The sequence below is a fragment of the Apodemus sylvaticus genome, chromosome 1 (genome assembly GCF_947179515.1).
Source record: "Apodemus sylvaticus chromosome 1, mApoSyl1.1, whole genome shotgun sequence".
Taxonomy (NCBI): Eukaryota; Metazoa; Chordata; class Mammalia; order Rodentia; family Muridae; genus Apodemus; species Apodemus sylvaticus.
The window spans coordinates 15,529,393-15,549,176 of NC_067472.1; the positions used below are offsets into that span (position 1 = coordinate 15,529,393).

General features: G+C 47.1%; 2 protein-coding genes and 1 non-coding gene across 3 annotated transcripts; 2 read left to right on the forward strand and 1 right to left on the reverse strand.

Moving 5' to 3' along the window:
• The first annotated feature begins 1,365 nt into the window (after positions 1-1,365).
• Pitx3 (paired like homeodomain 3) lies at positions 1,366-2,857 on the forward strand. Its single transcript, XM_052172285.1, has 3 exons — positions 1,366-1,483; positions 1,666-1,868; positions 2,270-2,857. The coding sequence occupies exons 1-3, from the start codon at positions 1,366-1,368 to the stop codon at positions 2,855-2,857; spliced, it is 909 nt and encodes a 302-aa protein (XP_052028245.1).
• A 1,202-nt stretch (positions 2,858-4,059) lies between these two features.
• Elovl3 (ELOVL fatty acid elongase 3) lies at positions 4,060-6,737 on the reverse strand. The gene is made up of 4 exons (XM_052172286.1): positions 6,634-6,737; positions 5,568-5,699; positions 4,713-4,864; positions 4,060-4,487 (listed from the first exon to the last, which is right to left on the reverse strand). Exons 1-4 carry the CDS (start codon positions 6,735-6,737, stop codon positions 4,060-4,062), a joined length of 816 nt encoding a protein of 271 aa, XP_052028246.1.
• A 6,305-nt stretch (positions 6,738-13,042) lies between these two features.
• Positions 13,043-13,149, forward strand: LOC127676370 (U6 spliceosomal RNA). Its single transcript, XR_007975851.1, has one exon. It is a non-coding gene; the product is annotated as a U6 spliceosomal RNA (small nuclear RNA).
• Positions 13,150-19,784: the final 6,635 nt, after the last annotated feature.

The following is a 19,784-nucleotide window of genomic DNA, read 5'->3' on the forward strand; positions in this document are numbered from 1 at the left end:
ATCATTCTGTCTCTTGGGGTTTCTGTTTTACTTTGTTTTTGTTGTGTTTTCTTGAGGCAGGATTTCTTGTTGAACTTGGAGCTGACCAGTGAATTCATCTTGACTAGCTGACCAGGGCTCCTCCTGTTTCTGTCTCCCCAGTGCTGGGTTACAGGGTGGTACTTTGTGGATGCTAAAATAAATAAAACTCAAGTCCTTATGCTTGTGTGACAAGTACTTTACCAGCAGGGTCTCATGTAGCTAAGGTTGGCCTTAAACTCCAGATCTGCCTTCCAAGGGTACTAGAATTACAGATCTACATTACCACACCTGGATCTCAACAAATATTGTGTTTTTTTTGAAAACTAAAACTGAAAAAGAAAAAAGAAAGAAAAAAAAAACCTTTAAAGTTAGGATAGTAGTAGCAGCGGCGGCGGCGGCGGCGGCGGCAGCAGCGCACACTTTTAATGCCAGCACTTGGACAAGGCAGGCGACTTCTCTAAGCTGGAAGCCAGCCTGGTTTACAGAGTGAGTTCCTGGACAGCCAGGGCTACACAGAGAAATCCTGTCTAGAAAAAATCAGATAGATAGATAGATAGATAGATAGACAGACAGACAGACAAACAGATAGATGAAGCTGAAACTTAGCTAAGCATGGTAACCCAGGCCTAAAATTCCAGCGTTCAAAATGGGAGCAGCAAGGAAGTTCACAAATTAAGGCTAGCCTGAGCTACATGAGATCCTGCCTCAAACAAACAAAGTGAAGTGGCCGTAGCACTAGGCACAGGCCCAACAGTTAATGAGTTATTGTACATATATGAGCATAAAACCTCTCAGTGTGCACCTGTCTCTCATTTGACCTCTTCCTCAACTGGGGAGGCCAGAAGGCGGCTTTGGATCCCCTGGAACTGGAGATTCAGACGGTTGTGAGCAGTCATGTGGTTGCTGGAAATTGAAGTAACGCCAGCGCCTCTGGGCAGCCAGTGCCTTTAACCCTGAGCCCTCTCCTCTGCCCTGCCGTACCCCAGCTATTCAATAGAACACCATTCACGATAGCTTTTTGTCAGTGGATTAAAAAAAAAAAGAGGCAAGAACGTTGTGAGGAAACCCTAATGGGAGCCTGATGGTTTGTTGGTTTTTATTGATTTTGTTGTTTGTTTGTTTGTTTGTTTGTTTGTTTAAGACAGTGTCTCACCGCTTGCTCTTGACTGACCTGGTGCTCACACTGTAGGGTGAAGATCGAACTCATGGACGATGTTCCTGCTTCTGCCTCCTGAGTACTAGCGTCACAGGCACGCTCCACGTCGGGGTATCCACAAGCCCCTGATTTTCACCTCAGTTAACCTGACATATGTCTTCTCTTTCCTCTACTAGAGCCCTCCCTCCATGGAGTTTGGGCTGCTTGGTGAGGCAGAGGCTCGAAGCCCTGCGCTGTCGCTGTCAGATGCAGGCACTCCACACCCTCCGCTTCCAGAACACGGCTGCAAGGGGCAGGAGCACAGTGGTGAGCGCGTCCCCTTCTGGGGGTGGAGGAGAAAACAGTTTAGCCTTGACACGGGGTGGGATCTAGACTAGTGTCAACCTGAGCGGGAGCCAGCCAGAGGCTGAGGAATTCCTTGAGGTCCCCGAACCAGAGACTTTGCACGGGCCCTAGCACCCTATGACCTGCCTCATTCTGGCCCCCAGACTCGGAGAAGGCCTCCGCCTCCCTGCCGGGGGGCTCCCCCGAGGACGGCTCTCTGAAGAAGAAGCAGCGGCGGCAGCGCACGCACTTCACCAGCCAGCAGCTGCAGGAGCTGGAGGCCACCTTCCAGAGGAATCGCTACCCTGACATGAGCACGCGTGAAGAGATCGCCGTGTGGACCAACCTCACTGAGGCCCGCGTGCGGGTATGGCCCCACCCGACCCGCAGTCCTCACCTGGTTCTCGCGTCCCCACTCCCACCCCAAGTAGCTGGTGACCCTGCGGGGCCGGTGCCACGTCGGGTCCAGTTCCGGCCTAGGGATCCCCACCCTCTCGTTGCCTTGTCTGTCACCCCATCACTCGATTCCTCGGCTGGGACCAAGGCTCACCTCACCCCACCCCACCCCCATCCCTCTTTGATCCTGAGCTGCTCCCCGAGTCCCTGCGGCCGCTGGCTTCTCGGCTGGCCCCAGGTTCGGTGCGCTCCTCCCTTCCAGCCTGCATCCACCATGCACCTCTGATCTTCCCCGCCCGGGCTCGATCCTGCTGTGGGCGGCCCACTCCCCAGCCACTCCGCCTCCCGACCGGCTTTCTCTGATGCCCGCAGGTGTGGTTCAAGAACCGGCGCGCCAAGTGGCGGAAGCGGGAGCGCAGCCAGCAGGCGGAGCTGTGCAAGGGTGGCTTCGCAGCCCCGCTCGGGGGCCTGGTGCCACCCTACGAGGAAGTGTACCCGGGCTACTCGTACGGCAACTGGCCGCCCAAAGCGCTCGCCCCGCCGCTCGCCGCCAAGACCTTCCCGTTCGCCTTCAACTCGGTCAACGTGGGGCCTCTGGCTTCACAGCCAGTGTTCTCGCCGCCCAGCTCCATCGCAGCCTCCATGGTGCCCTCGGCCGCCGCTGCCCCGGGCACCGTCCCAGGTCCGGGAGCCTTGCAGGGCCTGGGCGGGGCACCCCCCGGGCTGGCTCCAGCCGCCGTGTCCTCCGGGGCAGTGTCCTGCCCTTACGCCTCGGCCGCCGCAGCCGCCGCTGCAGCCGCCTCCTCCCCCTATGTATACCGGGACCCGTGTAACTCGAGCCTGGCTAGCCTGCGGCTCAAAGCCAAGCAGCACGCCTCTTTCAGCTACCCCGCCGTGCCCGGGCCGCCGCCGGCCGCTAACCTTAGCCCCTGCCAGTACGCCGTGGAACGGCCGGTGTGAGCCGCAGGTCTGTGGATCCATCCCCGAGGGCAGGGCAGTAATTCACAGCCTCTCCGGACCGGGGTCGCCTAGACCGGCTTGCCCTCGTCCCAGGGTCTGCAAGGGGTGCCAGAGCGCCCGGGAAGAGGCGGCGAGCTCCGAAGAGGGCCTTTACCCTCACAGCCCCCCCACCCCCGGGGTGGTCTGACCCCTACACGGAGACCGCTCCCCTGGGACTAAGGCCAGGAACAGGGACCAGCTCCCCCAGGGCCAATTCACCCTTGGCTCACCCCGCCTTCTCCAGACTCCCCCTACCCCGTTTTCAAAGATCAATGAAATAAACGTGCGCGGACTGTCAAAGGCCTGATGATTCAGACTTGCGGTTGAGCCCTCCTTCCCTTCATCCTTCCCATTGTCCAAAAGGACAGCCGGATGTACAGGAACAGAGTGAGTGTCCAGGCTTCTAAGGTTTTCGTCTCACTCCTTTCCTCCAGGATGGGGAAGCAGGGTCTCCCGGAGTAAATGAAGCTTGGTGCGACCGGCTAGTTGACAGGGATCGTCCTCTGCTGGTGCTGCGACGCCACCTGGTGGTCTGAGGGAGGACAGCTGGCAGGTCTGGTCCCCAGTGCTTCCTGGCAGGGATCTATTTTGCCGTTTAGATTTATGATTGTAGGACTTGTTTCTCACTGTTCCTTTCAGAGGCTTGGGTCTCTAACAGCAATAAACTTCTACTCTGTAACAGACATTTATTAAGCGCCTACCAGGCCTAGGATTCTTATTGAGTGTTTGTGTGTGCCTCTGTCCTTCCACACATGGGCAGGTTCCCCACCTGCAGATCACTCCCCGTCAGCTTCCTCCCACCACAGAGTTCACTTGCCCCACCAAGTCCACAAGTCCTCAAGACCACGTTGACCTCTTTAATTTAAAAAATAGAGCAAGAAGAGGAAGATCTCTAAATATAAATATAAATAACTTAACTTTAAGGACCTCAGTCCTATCTCCTTCCTAGGGTTTGGTTTTCCTTCACGTTAAAGACAGAAACATCAAAGTACCAGACCACACCCCTACCTCAAGGGTGACATTTGTTGGTTGTCATAGCTTCCTGCAACTTTGAGGGTATCCCATGGGGGAAACCATACAGGGGCGGTACCCTAATCATTCTCCCACACCTAACCTTTAGTGTCATGAAGGAAAGGCCGAGGCTCCTCCTTTCTTTCTGGCTCTCACTGGCTCTTGGACTCAGCTTTGCCCTTGGGCCTGAGGTAGGCTCGATGGAAGAAGTGAGCAAATAGGATGAAGTAGGTCCCGTAGAGCATAAAGGACCAGAGGAAGTGCTCCGCGGTTGTGTGGCATCCTCTCTCCTGCCTCCAGATGTAATTCAGTATGCCGAAGATGGTCCCCAGAACCATCTGCAGGATCTGCAAGCTGGTGATGACCATGGGCAGGATGTTGGGGTGCTTCACTTTGGCAGCTTTCATTGTGTAGTAGGTGTACATGACGGAATGGACGCCCAAGTTCATGGTCATGAACCAGCCGCCCGAGGGCACTTTGTTCTTGTATCCAAAGCTTGTGTACAGCAGCACTGTGCTGTGGTGGTACCAGTGGACAAAGATGAGGGGGCGCTTCCGCAGGATGATGAAGGCCGTGTCTCCTGTGAGAGGAGGGGGGCATTGCTGGCGTGCCACCCAGTGCTGGGACCACCCACCACCCGGGGTGTGTGAACACATTGGGAAATCTCAGGATATGTGTGTGGTGGGGGGATATCTCACTGGGACCGAGGAGTAGGGGAGGGGCTCTCCATGTGATGAGGAAGGGAAGGGCGCGCTAGGGAAGAATGTGAGTCACTGGGCCCCAGAGACAAAGCCTCTGCACTCACCGAGTTCAACAATCTTGCTGAGAAGGAAGACACAGGACCAGAATTTGACTATGGTATCTTCAGTGTAGTCGGAAAAGCACACAGTTTCCTTGAGTCCCGCTGTAAACAGCACGGTTCCCATGTACTTCCACATCCTCAGTGTGCCCAGGATACTGAAGTCAGGCAGTGCACAAAGGTATAAAGGTATCAGGGAAGGCCCAGGCGTGAACCTGACCCCACCGCATCCACCTCTAAACCAACTCTTTATCACTTTCTCGCCCCTCCAAGGGCAGTGGCTACAGCTTTTGAGATCCCAGGGCCAATCTGGTAGATCTAACAAGTATTCTCCATGAGATATGGGTTTAAAATGGGGGAAGGGGTGAAAGTAAAAGTTAAGAACAGGGTTCTTGAAGTGGGGTGCCAGTCAGAAGAAAAGGGTGGCAAGATAGAGAAGAAGGCAGTAAGGAGGGGATGGAGATCTTGCTAATGCTCTTCAGTTGCTTTGGAAGAACAATTTGGGAACTGAGATGTTTAAGGCTAGAGAATTTTGTTGTCCCTACAGATTTCATGAGCACCAGAGTATCTAGTGCTCTAGCATCTGTTTTCTCAGAACTCGAGTCTGAGGCGAGCCTAGGTTACACAGTGGCTATTAGAGCAGCCTGGGATGCAGGTTAAGAGACTATCTTTTAAAGTAAACATTTTAAAGAGGGATGGAACAGAACAGAGGTAGTAGTCTTGGGCCCAAGAAAGGAGAAAAACAAGGTACTATGGGAAAGAAGCCAATGTGGCTGAGGACTTTAGAAACCCTCGGGATAAAAATGGAGATGTAAGGACAAACGAACAGCCAGAGCATGGGTACCCGGAAGACCACCTTACCTGAATATTGCCAGGAAGAAGGACCAGAGGATGAGCGGCCTCTGCAGGCTGAAGCCCTTCCGCGTTCTCATGTAGCTTTGGCCGACGATGATAAGCAGCAGATAGACCAGCACTATGAGAAATGAACTTACCCTGGGGGCCGAAAGAGGAAGGATTCTCAGTGGGCGTTGCTTAAGGGAATGCTCACTCATCTCCCAAGGGGCTCCTCTATACTAGAATTCCAGCCGTGCGACATTTTGGTTTCCTTATTTTTATGGGGTAGTGGGGGTGGGGGTACTTTGGCAGTATTCACGGATATAAAGTACCTAGCACAGGGCTCATTTGAGATTTCTGTGATTATGACTTTCTCAATGAGATCTCAATGAAGATGACAGTTGTCTGCCCCCAGCCAAGAACTGTTCTGTCCAGAGCTGTGGTGTAAGAAGAGTGTAGCAATATCTGCTTGATTTATGGCAAGATAATTGAACAATAAAGTCACCCCACAAAACACGTCTGAGACGAATTAGGGCTAAGACAGAAAGCCTCAGGAAAGCTTTGACAGGGTTCCCAACTTTGTGTCATCTTTACATCAGAGAAGGTGGGACATTTGGGGAACATGATAATTGTGTGGGACAGGCTAATCCTAGGTGACCACACAGGCAAGCTCTCTCAGGCTCTCTCTCTCTCTCTCTCTCTCTCTCTCTCTCTCTCTCTCTCTCTCTCTCTCTCGTGTGTGTATGTGTGTGTGTTTCTGTCACTGTCTCTCTGTGTCTCTGTCTCTGTGTGTCTGTCTGCTCTGTGTCACTCTCTCTGTGTGTCTGTCTCTCTGTCTCTCTTTCTCTGAGAGTCACTTAACAACACTTCATTCGGGTCAATCTCTCCTCAGCTACAGTGCCCATCGGTTTCCTTTGCTTCTGTCTCCTCCCGCATCCCTCTCCCCAGTTTGCACCTCTGGACTCTTTCTTCTAGCACTAAGAGGGGGCGGAGCGGGAGATCAGAGCCAGTATCCGGGAGACCTTACGGGCTTTCACCCCCTTGTATCCACTTTCCTCAAAGCAGTTGGTCCTTCCCCATCACCAGGTCTCACCAGTACTCCTCCAGAAAGGGCCTTAAGTCCTGAGACATCTCGAAGTCATAGGGTTGGATCAGCTCCATTTTTGACCCACGTGAGAAATTCGTGGCTGTGTCCATTTAAATTTTGCAGACGACGAGGTTCAGAGCTTGGGGTAGGGGCTGAGCGAGAGACAAGGGAGTAGAAGATGGAGTGGGTCTCACAGACGAAGAAAGCCAAGACAGAAAGAACTTGTGTGTAAGCAGGAGGGCCCCCTGGAACCTGGCACGTGCGCTGCTAACCAGCCCGCTCGCGCTGCAGTGACCGCGGATACCGTATTTATATTCCCAATTACTAAACTGGGAACCTAGAAGGTGGAAGGCCAGCGCCCGCCCTCAGCAATTAGCCAATCTTAGCCAAGGGCCATCTCTGTCCCGCCCCTGGACCTCCTCTCTGACTGAACATCCTCAGCTGCACCTACCCTAGGAACCAAGCATGCCCCAAATCCGTTCTTCCTCCTCCTCCTTTTTTTTTTTTTTTTTAATTCCACCAGCTGCTCCAGGTTGGCTCATAAGCACACCCCTCCCCCGCCCCAATCCTTGATTTCACCGAGTACCCAGGCAGACCAGTCTTCCTCTGGCACAGTTACCTGTAGCCTTTGCCTCATTTTGCATTAATCTTCACCTACTTGGCCCTAAGGAAAAAGTGGAGGGACGCTCGGCCGCTGGTGCCCACCTCCATGGGGCACCATGGTCGACAGATATAGGGTCAACAGTTTCCTTGGGAAACCCAGGCTGGAATAAGGAAGACCAAGCTGGATCATGAAGGACGACTCTGACCACTTCTGTCTTTGGGTCTGTGTGTAGGAGGAGGAGGGAGATGGATGTGATGGATTTTACTGTTGAGTTGTTGTTGTTATTATTTGAGGAGGCGGCAACACACGCTGTTTATGGTTTCCGGAACTGTCTCCTCTGACGCCCAGTAAAAACCTTGGAGAGAAAAAAATGGGGTCACCCTCTGGGCTCCTTGACCTCAAGTGCAGGAGAAGCCTCGAAGGGTTTAAAGTAGCTGGTGACCCAGTGAACTTCCTTACAACTACTCGTCCCCTTCCTGGTCTGAGCTTATCCAACTGAATCTGCTACTCTTTCACCAAGGTACAAGCCCCAGGCAGACAGAATACTTAGAAACCGGGAAGCCCTTACCTGCCTGTCGCTTGTTTCTTTCTTGGCTTTAAGAAAGTGAAGGAAAACTAGAAGGCTTGAAAACAGTGTGAGAGGAGATGGGAATCTACAAAACAAGTACAAAGAAAAAGAAATCAGACCTAGTCGAGGTGGTGGAGAGATGGCTCAGTGATTATGAGTACTCTTAGGCATGAGGACACGAGTGCAGAACCCAACACCTCCTAACCAGCCTGCATCCTGGCCTGCCCACTGTAAGCTCAGGCTTGTGAGGACAGAGACAAGATCATTGGGGCTTCTGGGCTGCCAGCCTAGGGGAAAATCACAAACCCTAGGTTCACTGAGAGACTGTGTGTCTCAAAGAAATAACTCCTATACATACACTACATACACACAAACACACACACATGCCACACACGCCACATACACACACAGACACACTACCACATACACCCACATGCACACACAAATATACATACCACACACACACACACACGTACACACAGAGACACACATACATATACACACTACATACATTACACATGCATGTACAGACATACACAGACATACACACTATATACATACACACATATATATACCACATACACACATACACACACACACCACACACATATATACACATTGAGACACACATTCACACACCACATACTCACACCACACACATATATACACACTGAGACACACACACACACCACATACTCATACACACACACACAACATACTCACACACATATATATACCATATACACATACACATACCACACACATACACACACACACACACACACACACACACACACACATTAGAAAAACAGTAGTTTTGATATTCTTGTTAAAGATTTTTTTCTGGGCTGAAGACATGGCTCAGTGGCTAAGAGCACTGGCTGCTCTTCCGGAGGACCCAGGTTTGATTCCCAGCATCCCCAAGGCAGCTCACAACTGTTTATAACTCCAGGTCCAGAGGCATATGTATACAGGCAAAATGCCACATAAGAATAAATAAAGTTTTAATTTTAAAAACAGATTTTATTTGCATTTATGTACGTATGCCTGTGTTAAATGTGTGCCCATGTACACAGGTGCCTCGGAGGCCAGCTGCAGTCAGCTATGAGCTGCCAGTGTAAGCCAGGAAGAGGCTTACTCAGGTCCTCTGAAAGCAAACCCCCAAGCCATGACTCCAGCCCCCAAAACAGTTTTCAAAAATAAAATATTTAGGGCTGGTGGTATAGTTCAGTAATTAAGAGCACTGGCTGCTCTTCCAAAGGACCTGAGTTCTCTTCCCAGTACCCACATGGCAGCTCATAACTGTCTATAACTCTAGTCCCAAGAGATCCAATACCTTCCTCTAGCCTCCATGGGCACTGTGTAGACATACATGCAGGCAAAGCACCCATATGCATAAAAATAAATAATAATTAAAGATAATGATATGCATAAGTCAGCCATGTTCACCCGGAATCCCAGAAAGAGAAAGAAGAGTCAGGAGTTCAAGGTCAGCCTTGGCTACATATCAGTATGAGGCCAACCTGGGCTATGTTAGACCTATCTCAGAAAAAAAGGAGATATATGTGTAAGAGACTATGGGGACTGATGATATGGTTCACTGGCAAAAAAGTGTTGGCTGGGAAATCCTAACAGCCTGAGTTCAATCCCTAGAGTCCACAGTGAGAGTCATATCCCAGAATCCTCTTCTGATTTCTACACACACATCAAAGTACGTATGTGCCATGCATACACAATAGATAGATAGACAGATAGACAGACAGATAGACAAACAGGTGGATATATATATATATATATATACATAGATAGTTACTTTAAAAGATACACAGATAATACAGATACATAGATACACAGATACTTAGAAAGATATACAGATAGATAATATAGATACATACATAGATACATACATAGATAAAATGTAATTATATAAAGTAAAGTCCAAAGTCTCTAGAGCCAGAAGACCCATGCAGGATCCAGCCTCCAGTCTAGATGCTGTCTTAGGAAGGGGGCTGGGGAGTTCAGCCCCCTCCATCTCAGAGAAGCACCTGTGCATCTCTGTCTCTATCCTATCACCTCTCACCCTGTTACTACAGTCATCCCTCCACTGAGGTTACATTAGCTGGTTGCCTTCTTTAATACAGTATATTTCTTTCTTGTCCTGGAATCAGAAAAAAAATTGTTCCCAAACCTACCTGTTTGCCAGGTCCATGAGTCCCAACCCTAGACATTTCCTAGACAATCTCTGTCCAACTGCAGAATACAGGTCTGTCAGAATTCTAAGCTGGGTCCTGTTGCTTTCTTACCTATAACCTTCAGTAACTCCTAATTGCTTTATTGATAGCCTGACTCTCAGAAGTCATTCCCCAGGACTTGTTAGATGGATGAATGAACAATTGAGACAATGACCAATCAACACACAACACGAAGCCAGGCAGTGGTTGCCCACGCCTGTAATCCCAGCACTCTGGGAGGCAGAGGCAGGTGGATTTCTAAGTTCGAGGCCAGCCTGGTCTCCAGAGTGAGTTCCAGGACAGCCAGGACTACACAGAGAAACCCTGTCTCGGAAAAAAAAAATAAAAATAAAAACAAAAACAAACAAACAAACAAAAAACCCACAACATGAGCCAGCAAGATTAACCTGTAAAGGTAAAGGAGCTGTCCAACCTGGCGACCTTAGTTTGTTCTCTGGGATCCACACAGTGGAAGGAGAGAAATAATGCCATCAGGAACATCTCCTGAGGTCCGCATGCATACTGTGGCATGAATGCTCCCACCCCATATGCTAAATAAATAAATAAATAAATAAATAAATAAATAAATAAATAAATAAATAAAACATCTCATTATCTAGCTCTGGCTGGCTTGGAACTTGCTATGTAGGTGAGAATAACCTTCAACATACAAAGATGTCTCTGCCTCTGCCTCTGCCTCTGCCTCTGCCTCTGCCTCTGCCTCTGCCTCTGCCTCTGCCTCCCAAGTACTATAATTAAAGGTCTGTACTACCATGACAGGCTGTTAAAAAGTAAATAATAGGTTTTAAAGAATAACAGTATAGGAGCTAGAGAGGTGGCTCAGTGGCTAAGGGCACTGGCTGCTTTTCCAGAGGGCCCAAGTTCAATTCTCAGCACCCACATGGTAGCTCACAACCATCTACAACTTCAGTTCCAGAGATCTGATGTCCTTGTCTGGCCCCCCAAGGACATTGTACACATGAAAATACTCTTGCAAAAAAAAGATGCAAAATCACTTTCCAAACATGAAGCACAAAGTGTGACAGATGAATTCTGGGTCTGTAAACCTGAGTGATACTCCTTTCTCCAGGATTAATATTTCAAACTTACATTTTTAGCTGTCAGTGGTTTTTGATAGCCCTCCTGAAACGCTCAGCATAGAAAGAGAGGTGACAACCAAAGGGCTGTATGACCAGACCAGATGGTTGCCTCAAGGTGTTTGCTGGTGCCAGGTCACTGCCAGCTGTGTCCGCACATTCTCATCCAACCTGGGTCTCCCATGTGCAACTACTATTGACATCTGCACCAGTATATTCTGGTGCAGCACTCTCAGATAAACCTATGAAAAAGAAGTTCTAACCAGGTGTGGTGATTTACCTTTAATCCCAATGTAGTGGAGAAAGAAGCAGGTAAATCTCTTAGAGGTTGAAGCCAGCCTGGTCTATATAATGAGTTCCAGGACATCCAGGACTACACAAGGCTCTGATAAGAAAGAAAGAAAGAAAGAAAGAAAGAAAGAAAGAAAGAAAGAAAGAAAGAAAGAAAGAAAGAAAGAAAGAAAGAAAGAAAAGAAAGAAAGAAAGAAAGAAAGAGAGAGAGAGAAAGAAAGAGAGAGAGAAAGAGAGAGAGAAAGAGAGAGAGAAAGAAAGAGAGAAAGAAAGAGAGAAAGAGAGAGAAAGAAAGAAAGAAAGAAAGAAAGAAAGAAAGAAAGAAAGAAAGAAAGAAAGAAAGAGAAGGGAAGGGAAGGGAAGGGAAGAAAAAGAAGGGAAGAAAAGAAAGAAAGAAAGAAAGAAAGAAAGAAAGAAAGAAAGAAAGAAAGAAAGAAGAAATAAGGAAAATGTATTGCTATCTTTAATTCTTCAAAAATAGACTGATCTTCCCAGCCGCTAATTATCTAATCTATGGTTAGAAATTGCTTTTTTATTCTTCCATGTGACATAAAATGCTAGATTTTGGGGGGGGGGGTGTTTTTTTTTTTCAAGACAGGGTTTCTCAGTATAGCCCTGGTTGTCCTGGAACTCACTCTGTAGACCAGGCTGGCCTCGAACTCAGAAATCTGCCTGCCTCTGCCTCTCAAATTTTGGGATTACAGGCATGCGCCACCTCTGCCCAGGCTTGCATTTTTCTTTCTAGACTTGGCATGGTCATAAGAATTCCTCTCTTCACTGAGGGAACAGTCAATCAATGACTGCCCCAACATGAGACCCACCCCATGTGAGAGTCAACCCTGACACTATGAAAGATTCTCTACTACGCTTGCAGACAGGAGCCTGGCATAACTGTCTCCTGAGAGGCTTCATCCAGCAGTGGAGGGAGGCAGATGCAGAGACCCACATCATGCTGAGCCCAGTGAATGTTGTAGCGTAGTTGGAGATAGAAGTGAGCAACTCAGAGGGGTCAAGGAGACCCAGAGGCAACTAACCTAGGACCATGGGGCTCTCAGAGCCTGGGCTACCAGCCAGGGAGCACGCAGACGCTGGACCTGGACCCCCTACACATTTGTAGCAAATGGGCAGCTTGGTCTTTCTGTGGGTCCCTACCAAGGGGACTGAGGCTGTCTCGGTCTCTGTCCCCTGCCATTGGATCCGTCCCTCCTACCTGGACTGCCTGGATGGGCCTCAGTGGAAAGAATGTGCATAGTCCTGCTGGAGTAATACTGGGGAGGGCAGAGGGGCAATGAAGGGAGAGATTTGTAAGGGTGGGACTCGGAAGAGAGAAGGGAGGGGGCTGTGATCTGGATATAAAGTGAATTTTAAAAAAAAAGTTCCGGGCTGGAGAGATGGCTCAGCGGTTAAGAGCTCCGACTGCTCATCCAGAGGTCCTGAGTTCAATTCCCAGCAACCACATGGTGGCTCACAGCTGTCTGTTATAGGATCTGATGCCCTCTTCTGGTGTGTCTGAAGACAGTAACAGTGTACTCATATGAATAAAATAAATCTTAAAAAATAAAAATAAAAATAAAGACTTGGAGGTCATTGGTCTTCCTACTTAAGAAACAGTTAAAAAAAAAAGGTGCTCGCTTTGGCAGCACATATACTAAAATTGGAATGATACAGAGAAGATTAGCATGGCCCCTGCGCAAGGATGACACGCAAATTCGTGAAGCGTTCCATATTTTTAAACTGGAATACCCAAAACATAATCCACACATCAAATGAGATACAAGAAGAAAGCAGGAGTGGTCCCTGGTTCTGGAAAGACTCAGTGAAACAGTATTTGGCAAAACCAGAACGGGGAACTGGGAAGGGGTGGGAGGGAGGACAGGGGAAGAGAAGGGGGCTTACGGGACTTTCGGGGAGTGGGGGGGGGCTAGAAAAGGGGAAATCATTTGAAATGTAAATAAATTATATCGAATAAAAAAATAACAATAAAAAAAAAGAAATAAAGAAAAAAAAAAGTTCCTCTTTTCAAATTCTGTCGCCAGGAGTCATGTAACACCTTGTGGACTCAGTTTTCCAGTCTGTAAAACGGAGATAATATCACACCACCACCACCAGGATGTTTACAAAGTTCATGAGAAACCATGTGGTAAAGAGCCATTGCACAGCTGATTGCACCTTATGCTTATAATCCCAGCAATTGGAAAGAGGGAGTGGGAGGATTACTTCAAGTTTTAGGCCAGCCTGGACTACATAGTGAGTTTCGGATCAGCCTGGACTATAGAGAATGAGACTCCGTGTAAAAAGTCAAAACTAAACCAACCAAACAAAAAGCACATTAAGTAACGTTAAATACAGAACAATAATTATTGCCTAAAAGGTGACTTTACAAATTTCAACTTATTTTCAATAAAACTCAACTAAACCACGTTAAAAGGAAAGTCATGATTGGAAAGAGCTTTGGAATCCTGGGAAGCACTTAGCACTACCGGACTGTATACCGAAAAGACAAAGATGGTGGGCACAGGCATCTTGTTTATATGGTTTTTGTTTGTTTGGTTTTTGGTTTTTGGTTTTGGTTTTTTCAAGACAAGGTTTCTCTGTATAGCCCTGGCTGTCCTGGAACTCACTCTGTAGACCAGGCTGGCCTCGAACTCAGAAATCCGCCTGCCTCTGTCTCCCAAGTGCTGGGATTAAAGGCATGCGCCATCACTGCCTGGCTATTTATATGTTTTTTAACCACAATTTTAAAACTCTAAGGGAAGAGCCATGAACTGGACACAGAGTTTTTCAATAAGACAAAGAGTCACTGTGCCCAATACATGAAGAAGATATTTATAGCCCTATCTATGATGTCTGAGAAGTGGCTCATTTCCCACACTCCAGCCTTTCCAAATCCAGCTCCTTTGCCAGAGACTCTTTCTGTTACGGTAACTGCCTTCTGATACCCTAGCTGCCACCCTTACAGGTGCCCTTCCTCTTCCTCCTCCTTTCCCTCCTCCTCTTTGTTCTACTTAGTTGTTGGTGTTAGACAAGTTCTCACTGTATGACGCATGCCCTCCTGAGTGCTGGGTTCACAGGCACGCACCATCAGTCCTGACTCAGGCACGCCTGCAACCCTGGCACTTGAGAATAGGAGGAGTTGCCTGGGCTTCATAGCAAGACCCCGTCTCAGAAACAAGAAAGCACATGTCTACCAGCTCATGGCTTCGTCATCCCTCTTTGTATATGTCTGTTTATGTGTGTGTGGCATATGTAGTATGTGTAGGTGTTCATGTGGATATTTTCATGTGTACCTACAAGAGTGCATGCAACCTTTAAACATGTATGCGCGCACATGTGTGGAGACCCGAGGTTGACATGAGGTGACATCAGTGTTCTCCAACTTACTTTTGTGAGATCTCGTTTCTTACTGAATGCAGAACTTTCCTTTAGCTGGACTGGCCAGGCAGTGAGCTCTACACTGCCTGTCTCCCCAGCCCCACTCCTCCCCAGTGCTGTGTGCTGTGCCTGACCTCTCACATGGGTTATGGGGACCTAAACTGAGCCAGTCCCCAGCCCCCATGACATTCCCCTTCAAATAACGATAAAGCCCTCAGGAAAATATCAGATTCCATGGTTTAGCTTGGTTCAGTCTCTTCCAGCCAGTGTCCCAGAATCCCTTGGTCTCAGCACTCGACATCTTCACTATAATATAAGACTTACAACTCCATATACATCCCCTTTTCTCTCTGCTTTTGATTTCCTTTGTGAGTACACACATCTCTCCTGGAAACACCGTGCCCACTGTTTGGCTCTGAAGTTACTTGGCTTTTGAAAAACTAGTCAAAGCCAGATGTGGTGGCACATGCCTGTAACCCTAGCTCTTGGGAAATAGAAGCTGGAGACTCAAGAGTCCCAAGTCACCCAGAGCCACAGAGCAGGTTTGAGATCAGCCCAGGTACAGAAAGACCCCTTTGTATCTTAAAACAAAACTAAACAACAACCAAAACAACCTGGCTTCTCATAGCATCAATTTCTTCCCTCTCCTTTGTCCAAACTGCCTACCGATCTCGTGTTTCTACCTATGGCTTATAGTTAGCCATGTGTTTTCAGACGACCCTAGCTCTCCCAAAGATCTACCTTCATTAAGTCCATCATCCTTGAGAACAACACCTGAGCTCATGGTGGACACTCAAAATGTCTGTGGCCTTGATTAACTATGCCCCCACATAGAAACATAAACAATAAACATATACATTAAAAAGACCTGACTTCCTTAGTAATTAAAGAAGTGAAAATTAAAGACTATGTATAATATCATTCTGATTAGCAGCTATTAAACCAAGCAAAAATATCTAACGCTGGCCAGAACCTTGGGGAACAAGCCTATTCACATCTGACTAATGGCCCGGTAAGTTTTCATAATCCTTCTAAAACAGGATTAGGCAATACTCGGCAAGAGCCAACTTTTTTTAAGACAGGGTTTCTCTGTAGAGCACTGGTTGTCCTGGAACTCATTCTGTAGATCAGGCTGACCTAAAACTCCACCTGCCTCTGTCTCTGGAGTGCTAGTCAAAATATACACAAAATAATAATAAATAATGAAAATATTATGTCGAGCGGGGTTAGGAGGCACTCATGAGGCAGAGGCAAGAGGATCTCTGAGTTCCAGGCCAGCCTGGACTACAGAATGAGTCCCAGGACAGACAGGGCCACACAGAGAAACACTGTCTCTGAAGAAAAAGGAAGGAGTGGTTGTGGGGGAAGTGGGGAGAACTTGGAGGACAAGAGAGAAGGGACACCGATGTCAGGATGTAAAGTTAATTAATAAATTAATTAAAATGTTAAGAACCCTCTCTTGCTTCTCTCTCTTGCCCTCTCTTGTTCCCATTCCCCCTCTCTTCCCCTTTCCTTCTCCCCTCTTTCCACGTGGTCAAGGCCAGCTCTCACCCCTCTATCTTCTTTCTGTCTTTACTTCTCTATCTCTTTTCTTTTCCTATTTCTCCATAATAAAGCTTTGAAACTAAATAAAAAATAAAATGTTAAAAATCAAGATAGATAGATGATAGATAGGTAGGTAGGTAGATAGATAGATAGATAGATAGATAGATAGTAGATAAATAGCAGATGGATAATAGATAGTAGATAGATAGTAGATAAATAAATAGATAGTAGATAATAGATAGATAGAAAGTAGATAGTAGATAGATAGTAGATAGTAGATAGCAGATAAATAGTAGATAGATAGATAGATAGAAGATAGATAGATAGTAGATAGTAGATAGATAGATAGATAGATAGTAGATAGATAGTAGATAGATAGTAGATAGATAGTAGACAGATGATAGATAGATAGATAGTAGATAGATAGATAGTAGATAGATAGATAGTAGATAGATAGTAGATAGATAGATAGTAGATAGATAGATAGTAGATAGATAGATAGATAGATAGATAGAAGATAGATGATAGATAGTAGATAGATAGATAGATAGATAGGTAGGTAGATAGATAGAAGATAGATGGTAGATAGATAGATAGATAGATAGATAGATAGATAGATAGATAGTAGATAGATAGTATATAGTAGATAGCAGATAGATAGTAGATAGATAGATAGATAGATAGATAGATAGATCCACCACTCCTGGAAAGTCTTTTTATTTGTAAGTATGTGTCTTTATGCATGTATGCCACATACATGTGGATACTCCTCCTCCTCCTCTTTCTCTTCCTCCTTCTTTCCCCCTCCTCCTCTTCTCCCCCCCCCCCCTTCTTCTGTTCCTGCTGTTGCTGCTGCTGCTGCTTTCCTCAAGGGAGCCGAACTTTAGACAGGGTCCCTTGTAGCCCAGGTTGATCTTGATTTCCTGATCTTCCTGCCTCAGTTTCCTGAGTTTTGGATCTCATGGCTGTCAAACTCCTGGGTGTGTAAAAACAGCTGACCACATCATTTGGGGTACCTATGGAAAAATTGAAATGGAAGCCTTGTTCAAATTATAGAAAAATTTAAGTCATCGACAGTAATGCATCAAACTATCCTCTCCCCACCCCACCCCCGCCACTATAAAAGAATTGACCTTCCAAGCACAGTGGTGCACACCTTTCCTCCCAGCACTTGTGGGGCACAGGCAGACAAATCTCTGAATCCAAGGCCAGCCTGGTCTACAGAGTGAGTTCTGGGACAGCCAGAGATAGATATACAGTAAGAGCCTGTCTCTCTCAAACAAAGCAAAAGGATTGATCTAAGGGACTGAAGATATGGCGGCACTGGAGGACTGCTGGCTGGAGTTCTATTTCTAGCACCAAGGAAAACTAGGTGAGGTAGTACACGACTGTAATCCCATCACTCGGTGATAGAGCAGAAGGATCAGAAATTCAAAGTCATCCCTCCTACATACAGCTCCAGGCTAGCCAGGCAGACAGACCTTGTCTTTAAAAAAAAAATGTCACAGGGCAAATTGCTATACTTTCCAGAATGAGAGAAACAGAGGAATACAGAGAGTCAGCACAGCAGAAAGCTCCACACAGCCTTCACTAGGCTAGGGAATCCTGAACTGGAGACAGTAAGAGCTGGAAAAACCGAAGCTGGGGCTATAGCAAGGTGGTAGAGCGTTTATCTAGTATGAGGAGAACACCCCCAGAGGCGTTAAAGCCAGTTTCTTCCCCTCTTTCTCTCTGTTTTCTTGCTGTCTCAATGTGAGCACCTTCTAGCCTCCTCAATCAAGGACATTCACCGTGAGCACACAAGACCCAGGCTCACTCCTCACTACAAAACAACGACAACAACAGGTTTAAGAAAAAAAAGCCACAGGCTGGAACTGACTGGAGACATGGCTCAGCAGTTAAGAGTACTTGCTGTTGTAAAGTACAGAGGTTCAATTTCCATCACCCGCATATCACATCATAGCTCACAAGTCCCTGCAACTCCAGTTTCAGGAGATCGGATGCCCTCTTCTGACCTCTGTGGGGACTAGGCCTTCATGTGTGTAAAACACTCATACACATAAATGAAATAAACGGACCTTAAAAGGCATTTTTAAATCCATGGGCAGGGCTGGAGAGATGGCTCGGCGGTTAAGAGAGTTGACTGCTCTTCCCAAGGTCCTGAATTCAACTCCCAGCAACCACATGGTGGCTCACAACCATGATGCCCTCTTCTGGAGTGTCTGAAGACAGCTACAGCACATTTACATATAATAAATAAATAAATCTTTTTAAAAAAATATCCATGGACAGAGGTATGCATGATGGTATATACCTGTAATTCCACCAACTGGGAAGTTAAAGCAAGAGAGCGGTGAATTCCAGACTCCATCAAAGGAAAAGAAAAGAAAAAGTTTAAAGTCATCCTGGACTACAGAGCAAGTTCCAGATCTGCTGGGATGCAGAGTGAGGTCATATCTCAAGTAAGTAAGAAAACAAGTGAATGAATGAATGAATGAATGGGCCAATATATGTGTGCCTGTGTGAATTTAAATGTTCCATGTGTAAGTGGGTGTCTGAGGAGGCCAGAAGAGTGTCAGATCGCCTGGAACTGGCACTACAGAGGGTGTGAAGCACTCAGTCTGGGTACTGCAAACCAAACCCCAGTCCTCTGCAAAAGCAGTAAGTGCTCTTAACTGCTGAGCCAGCTGTCCTGCCCTTATTAAGATTTTATGAATAAAGTGGATAGTATGAAAGGCAAATGCACAATATAAGCTAAAAAATATTTCTAAAGAACCAAAAAAAAAGAAAACTAGATATTAAAAACAAAGAATCTCTCTCCCACACACTCTCTCTCACTCTCCCTTCTCTTCTCTCTCTGCACGCTCCACTCTCTCCTATTCTCTCCCTCCCCTACTGACCCCACCCCAGGCTTTTTCCATGGTGACTTCCCTGGCCTTGGTCCTTGGGGCCAGTGAGCTCACTCGAGTACAGCTTCCCAATAAACCTACCTTTAATTTGAGAGAGAGAGAGAGAGAGAGAGAGAGAGTTGGCGTGTGGTACAGAGGCAGATACTCTGAGTTCGAGGCCAGCCTGCTCTACAAAGTGAGTTCCAGGACAGCAGGACAGCCAGAGCTACACAGAGAAACCTTGTCTCAAAAAGCCAAGACAAACAACAAACCAACAAACAAACAAATAAAAAGCACTGGCCAGGGCAGGAGAGATGGCACTGGCTGCTCTTCCAGAGGTCCTGAGTTCAATTCCCAGCAACCACATGGTGCTTGCAAGCATCTGTAACGGGATTCAATACCATCTCCTGGTGTTTCTGAAGACAGTGACAGTGTTCTTACACACATACATATACATACATAAAATAAATAAATAAATCTTTTTAATGCTCCTAATATGGTTATTAATAAGTTAGCTGTAACTGGGGAATTCCTAGTACTATGTCAAGGAAAAACTGCAAG

Excerpts from the sequence above, each read along its gene's own strand:
- Pitx3 (XM_052172285.1), top strand. The coding sequence starts at position 1,366 with ATGGAGTTTGGGCTGCTTGGTGAGGCAGAGGCTCGAAGCCCTGCGCTG. Across the intron at positions 1,484-1,665 it reads CAAGGGGCAGGAGCACAGTG|ACTCGGAGAAGGCCTCCGCC; the intron begins GTGAGCGCGTCC and ends TCTGGCCCCCAG. Across the intron at positions 1,869-2,269 it reads TCACTGAGGCCCGCGTGCGG|GTGTGGTTCAAGAACCGGCG; the intron begins GTATGGCCCCAC and ends TGATGCCCGCAG.
- Elovl3 (XM_052172286.1), bottom strand. The coding sequence starts at position 6,737 with ATGGACACAGCCACGAATTTCTCACGTGGGTCAAAAATGGAGCTGATC. Across the intron at positions 5,700-6,633 it reads CCCTTTCTGGAGGAGTACTG|GGTAAGTTCATTTCTCATAG; the intron begins GTGAGACCTGGT and ends TTCGGCCCCCAG. Across the intron at positions 4,488-4,712 it reads CAGCAAGATTGTTGAACTCG|GAGACACGGCCTTCATCATC; the intron begins GTGAGTGCAGAG and ends CTCCTCTCACAG.